At 38.1% G+C, this 7,021-nt stretch overlaps 1 protein-coding gene across 13 annotated transcripts in view; it reads right to left on the reverse strand.

Moving 5' to 3' along the window:
* The window catches only part of DLG1 (discs, large homolog 1 (Drosophila)), a 294,073-nt gene that overhangs the window by 285,157 nt on the left and 1,895 nt on the right, over positions 1 to 7,021 (reverse strand). For 9 of the 13 annotated variants that reach the window (XM_005873176.2, XM_014545305.1, XM_005873177.2 and 6 more), the window contains exons 1-3: positions 6,823 to 6,842; positions 6,646 to 6,695; positions 5,827 to 5,958 (exon numbers count right to left, since the gene is read on the reverse strand). In XM_005873176.2, coding sequence (XP_005873238.1) covers positions 5,827 to 5,958; positions 6,646 to 6,664 — 151 coding nt within the window. In that variant the 5' untranslated portion in view covers positions 6,665 to 6,695; positions 6,823 to 6,842. Of the gene's footprint in view, positions 1 to 5,826; positions 5,959 to 6,645; positions 6,715 to 6,822; positions 6,843 to 7,021 lie in introns of those variants that run through there. The other 4 variants (XM_014545303.1, XM_014545309.1, XM_005873175.2 and 1 more) reach the window with 3 other exon arrangements.

A 7,021-nucleotide genomic window follows, 5' to 3' on the forward strand; every position in this document is an offset into this window, starting at 1 on the left:
GTAAATTTTGTTTGGTCCCTCTTCATAGAGGAAAATGTTTTACGCAGTACCATACGTTAAAAAAGTACTAGGAACTTTAATTGTTTAATTGTTTTTGTAAATAAAAATGTTAAAATTATTGAAAAACAACACCTAAAGTGCATTATGATGATTTAAATGACGTGCAGTTTGCCCAAAAACGTGCGGTCCTTGGCATATGTCTTAGAGATTTCTATGCAGTACGCAATGTGTTAAGTATCAATTCCCATGAAAGAAACAATTCTATTTGTGCAGGGAGTTTGCAAGATGAAAGTGCATATGTATACACAAAGAATAACATTCTAAAAGGATATTCACCCTATGGAACAAAGAGGAGAGAAGGCTGAATGAACACTGAAACATAACCCTGCCATTTAGAGAGAAAAACTTGTATCAGTTAATTGACTAAAAGTACAATGTTTTTATTAACTAAGAGAGATAATTGTCAAATCTACTCAAGCACAGATTCACTGTTTTCTTCTAAGCCAATGTACATTTAAATAGCCTTTTTGATCACCAAAGAATATCATATAAAACTTAACTGTATTACAATTTGTGCTTCACACACTAGAAACAGGAAAAATGTCAAGCCAGTATCCAACAATAAATTACTTTACTTTAAATACTATTTGACTAACAGCCATAGAGTATTCACATACATATTCTTTAAAACAAGGGGTGTATCAAAAGGAACTAGAGCTTCTCAGAAATGGCTGATTCCAAGGCTGGGGCAGGATATGTACAAGTGAACCTAGATTATCATGTTATGCCAAAAGTAAGAAAATGCTTTAAAAAATGATAGGGGTATGTCATAAGGACAAAAGAACAAGTTTGTGAGGGCTCCCACTAGATAAATCTGAGACAATCTGAGCACCAAAAATATTAAGGATAGTAATAAATTATCAACTATTGAAAGAAAATAGATAGATACATCAACAGATGGACAGATAAATAGATGGGGGAGAAGGGCTCTTAATTACAGTAAGATGCCAAGTGTTAATTGGAAAATGTGGAGGAGTGCTACTTTTATAAAACTGTTATTTTGAACATAGTAAAAACTGGTTCAGGCAAGCATCATCAATGAATGCTAAATTGTAGGTGATAATTTTGCTGAAAAGCAATCTATACTAATAAAAGGGTAATATGCTAATTAGACCGGATGTCTTCTGGACATCCTTCTGAACAAAGCCGCAGTGACTGCGAGGGCCGAGGAGGGCCGGCAGTGGCAGCAGCAGCGGGGAGATGGGGGCAGCGCCTTTCCCTGATCGGCGTGGTCACCTCCCGCAGAGGGAGGACAGAGGCAGCAGCGGCGGCGGGGTGGTGGGGGTAGCACCTTCCCCTGATCAGCCTGGTTGCTTCCTGCAGAGGGAGGCCAGACTACGGCTTAGGCCTAAGCCATCAGTAGGACATCCCCTGAGGGCTCCTGGACTGTGAGAGGGGGCAGACCGGGCTGAGGGACACCCCCCCCCCAGGGCATGAATTTTCATACACCGGGCCTCTAGTCTATATATATAAAAGCCTAAGAGACCAGATGGCCAGACAACCGGCCAGTAGCTATGACAGGGACTGCCCACCAGGGGGCAGACACTCAATGCAGGAGCTGCTCCCTGGGGGTCAGTGCGCTCCCACAGTGGGAGCACGGGAGCGCCGCTCAGCTGACGGGCCGCTGACTGCTGGCGAGCGCAGCTGCAGCAGCACTAGCCTCTCCTGCGGACACTCCCCCTGCAGGCGCAGCAAGGCCGGGAGTAGCGAGGTGCCCAGCCCAGGCTCAGGCTCCTCCCCAGCCGCCTGCTGCTTCATGCACTACTTTGTGCTGTGTGGGATCAACGTGGACAGCGGGCTGGAGCCTGACAAGCTGGCGGGTGCGCAGAGGTCCACTGATCCCTCCAGGCCAGGCCGAGGGACCCCACAGGTAGACGAATCTGTGCACTGGGCCTCTAGCTTGCTTATAAGATGCAAGGGAAAAAAACTAACTGTAGAGCAGCGGTTCTCAACCTGTGGGTCGCGACCCCTTTGGGGGTCGAACAACCCTTTCACAGGGGTCACCTAAGACCATCGGAAAACACATATATAATTACATATTGTTTTTGTGATTAATCACTATGCTTTAATTATGTTCAATTTGTAATAATGAAATTGGGGGTCACCACAACATGAGGAACTGTATTAAAGGGTCGCGGCATTAGGAAGGTTGAGAACCACTGCTGTAGAGTAATGAGATAACATGAGATAATACCTTAATTGGGTGATCAAAAGTAACATCAATGAAGGGCAGAAGATGTGTACCTCTGGATGTGCAGAACCCTATGGAATACATAATCTAAATCTAATCAGGAGCAAGCATAAGAAAAACCCAAAATGAGAAACAATATATAAAAAATTAAGAGGAATGGAAAATTGTGTTCTTCAAAAATGTCAATGTCATAAAAGATACAGGAAGACTGTGGAAATGTACACAGGTTAAAGGACACTAAAAAGACATGACAACTAAATGCAATACCTGGTCCTAGACTGGATAGAGTACTGAAAAAAATAATTAGAAAAGGAAAAATTCAGCAGAGAAATTTGACCCTATATAGATGAAATAGCTTAACCTACAAGAAATATTTATAGATGCTTTACAGATGTGATTAAAAGGTCCTAAAGAGAATTCAACCAGATTCAACATAATCAAAGCACTGCTTCACAGCAGTAATAAATGAAACTATTAACAAATAATCTAATTCAGTCAAAACCACCAACTAAAAATTTTATAAAATTTTCCTCCAATTCCATAAAATTTTAGCTAATAGTTGATCCACATCCATAAATGTTTTCCTTTCTCAAACCTAACTTGCAAAGTTACACACACACACAGCAACAGACTAAAATATAACATTACTGGAACCAATAAAAAGTCAAAAAATCTAAGAAATTCTGACATTTTACCATTATACCTGGAAGTTCACCCTTTGATTACTAAGTTAAATACACTTTTCAAAATACATAAATTCCATCATGAACATTCACCTTCAAAGTAAAAACTTAAAAAAAAACAACACAACAGACCCTACAGATCAGTATCTATGTTAAATATGATTGTTGTTAGTGGTCTTTATCACATTAAAATATTCAGCCCTAACCGGTTTGGCTCAGTGGATAGAGCGTCAGCCTACAGACTGAAGGGTCCCAGGTTTGATTCTGGTCAAGGGCATGTACCTTGGTTGCGGGCACATACTCAATAGGGGGTGTGCAGGAGGCAGCTGATGAGAGAATCGATGTTTCTAACTCTCTATCCCTCTCCCTTCCTCTCTGTAAAAAATTCAATAAAATATATTAAAAAAAAAAAAAGGGGGTCCCAGGCAAGTGGGAAAAATACACATTTACTAAAAAAAATATTCAACTTATGGAATATCCTAGTAGTTGGCAGTGAGGAGAGGCTCTGGATTCAGATTAGCTGAGTTCAATTTCTGGCTCCACAATTTAGCATCCTTGGGCAAAAGATGTCATTTCTCAGTGCCTCAGTTTTCTAATCTATAAAATGGTATAATCATCTCATAGATGAATATACACCTCATAGGATTATGATAACTAAACAGATGCTGTATTAGCACATGAAAAGTGCTCAATGTTAGCCATTATTTCTGTTTACACACACTTAAAAGTGTCATATTCTGATACCCATTAAGATGGCTTCTATGGAAAACAGTATGATAGTTCCTCAAAAATTAAAAAATATAGCTACCATATGATCCTGCAATGTTGATTTACAGGTGTAAAGTACATTATCACACTATTTCAAAAACAATGGTGTAGGTGCAGAGGAAAAAGAAAATCGTATTGACCTAAATATTTTCAAACACTGAATAAAGGCTAATAAATTAATCTAAATTCAGCAAATAGAAAAGAATGCACATATTTGTCAACAATTCAATTACAGAATGTAAACACACAAAAACCTCTACTAAATCTACCTGTTTCAAAATTCCTAAAATCTATTACTTTCCTTAAACCAAAATCTGATACCACATCCGCCCCCCCAAAATTAAAACATAATTAAATCTAAATATCAAAGTAAATTCACAACCAATGAAATTATGCAGGACAAAGATTCACAAATGTAACCTTAATAATTAGGAAACTAATTCTATCAGAATTCAATTATGAATAAGAATAGATAAAAACATTCAAAATAGGCAAGGCAGAATATGTAAAAAAAAATTTTCTCCAAACATAGCAAATCTACCTCCAATCTACAGAGAAATCTAAGCATAGATGGTTTGGTTACTTCACTAAGCAACTAATTTTCTTAAGTTGCAGACTTCACAAAGAGGAAGACTGCATCTGTCTCTGTCTACAACTATATGTAAAAGAGGACTTAATACTCATACTACTTTTTTAAACAGTTACCCCACAAAACAAAACATTCCTAGGTTTAATGTTGGTTTAGAAAACCAAATAACAAAAAATTATTTTTCCTTTCCCTTTTTTTGCTGTTTTTACAGAAGAATCCAATTTGATCATCCATTTGGACCTTAAACATCAGTTTAGAAATTCAAATATAAAATATGTTCATCAGTTTAAAGGTAAAAAAAAAAAAAAGCAGAATGTTGATTAATTTTTAAGGTAAGTGTCAGATATATAGCAGTTCATTATACTGTTCTCTCTAGTCTTGTATATTTTTTAAAGTTTATAATAATGTTAAATTTTAAAAACTTATTCAGGTGTATTGAGTGTTTTTAAAATCTTCTTTAATTCTAAAACAAATTTAGTAGAAAATACCAATTTACCAGCAAGTTATTTCTGAGTACACTAACTTGAAGGTGGACCTCAAATCACATCAAAAGTTTATCTATCAACAGATAGATGAGATGTAAAGCCGTATCTACTTGGAAGTTACTGAGGAAATAACTATAATGCAATTAAGTACAGGTCTTATTTTAATATGTTATATAGTCAGTGACTAATAAAAAAAATAAAATGTTATTCTTAGAATTGGAAGAGACAAATTTTTAGTTCAGTGGTTTGCACACTTTTCAAGGTAACTGGAGGAGAGGGCCAAAGACCAATCACCTTGTTTTATATACTGGTGATTGTTTACAAAATATAAGATTTTGTTTTAAAAAAGGACCTAGCTATTTTTTTAAAAAGTCTTAAAACCACTATTCCACTGCATCCACATTCTAGGTAATATAGTATCTAGAAAAGGTTACATAATTTATGTACTATCATTCAATTAATGGCAGGGTCAGGAATAGAATGCAGGACTCTTATTTGTTCAGTTCTCATTTAAAACAATGCATCACTTCAAATTTAAGTTACAATTAAGAATACAACTCTGTTTCAATGTTCTTGCCTGTAAAATAAGATTGGACAAGATCATCTCTAAGGCCATTTTCAGATCTAAAATTCTGAATGCCAAGTTTAAACAGAGGTCTGTGTTACGGTAAATGAATGTTCTGTTACTCTTCAAACATTTTCAAGGACTCCAGAGAAATACAAGTCAAATACGGAAAGCTAACAGTTACTCAGTCGTTACCTTTAGGGTGCTGAAACATTTCTGTAACTACACCCTCTTTTAATAGTTAATACTAGGACAGGAAACATTGTTTTCGAAGACTACTAAAATAATCATAGTGAAAGGCTGTCTTAGATATCTTTGGAAAGAATATCAGCCTATCGAAATATATAACTCACTGGATGTTCAAGTTACTGAATGCCTCAAAGAGAACCAAGTACATCACTCTGTTAAATTTAAAATAAGTTAAATCAAAGGAACATTAAGCCTAGCTGACACATAATGGTCACAAATAAAGTTTTAACTCCCACCTATTAAAGCCTGAAAGAGGTTGCTCTGAAATATGTTAATAACCCGTTCTATGGAACTTCTGAGCTGTCTGTCTTCAGTTTGGCTTAGTTTCGAACGATATTCTTCCAGAAGTTGCAATGCTCTCTGGGTATCTGAGGGAAAAAAGAGAGTCTGATTAAAATTATTTTACAAGGAAGTATTACACAGTAGCTGTGCAGCAAATGATTCTGCAAGGCATCTATACAGTTCCCAAATCCTCCTGGTCAACTGATGCTACCATGTTCATGCACACCTCTATTCCTTAGAATGATTCAAAAAAATTTAAATATATGTCACAGTAGAGAAAGGAGGAAGGTACGTGGTTTTAATAAATGTGTACTGGTAGTCTACCATAATAAAAGATCATTTTAATCAAAGTATTGGTAACAGTTGCAGCTGATCTGATATGCAAAAGCAGATAATCTACAATTTGTCATTATAACCCAAATATTAACTGTTTCAAAATAATAGTTTTTTGCCAGTATCCCACACTGCTCAAAATAGTGTTTAGTAAGAATGATATCGTGAAACATGAAAACACCAATTCTGAGTTTTTAAGACGACGTTCCGAGGTAAAATATCCATTGCCCCTCTAGTTTCTAGAGAGAGATCAAGAAAGTTTGACACACATATGGATGTGTCCATCTTCTGAATGATGTGAGGCTTAGATCCCCTAAGCAGGGAGGATAGGACTGTGCTGTCTCCTTAGAGTTAAATACTAATAAAACACAGCAATTAGAAAACACACATACAGAAAAGCCAGTGCCGTCCACGGGAACAGTGCCATAACCAATCCTCACCTTGCTTCCGGACCGGCATTTTCCCCCAGAATCAGGAAGAGGGCACACACCTGTAAAACAGAAATCGGAAAAGAAACAGAACTAAAGAAGAGAAGAGAATCGTGGTGAACCTGGCACTCCCCCCCGCCCCCTACATCTCACATCGGAAAAACTCCGGGCCCCACCTGCCCAACCCACCTGGGCAAAGTTTTCCCCAGTGAAAGGCAGAGCCTGGAACCCCAGCGGTGCCAGGCAGGCTGGCGAGCTTTCACCTGGGGGGCGACCCCTCTGCCCACGGAGCGCGGACCCACGGCGGCTCCCCAATCCTCCTCGAAAGCTGCCCCCTCTCCGGCCGGCACCGAAAGCCTAGACGGGAGGCCACCCCTCCCCCGGCACC

The sequence above is a fragment of the Myotis brandtii genome, unplaced genomic scaffold (genome assembly GCF_000412655.1).
Source record: "Myotis brandtii unplaced genomic scaffold, ASM41265v1 scaffold4, whole genome shotgun sequence".
Lineage (NCBI taxonomy): Eukaryota > Metazoa > Chordata > Mammalia > Chiroptera > Vespertilionidae > Myotis > Myotis brandtii.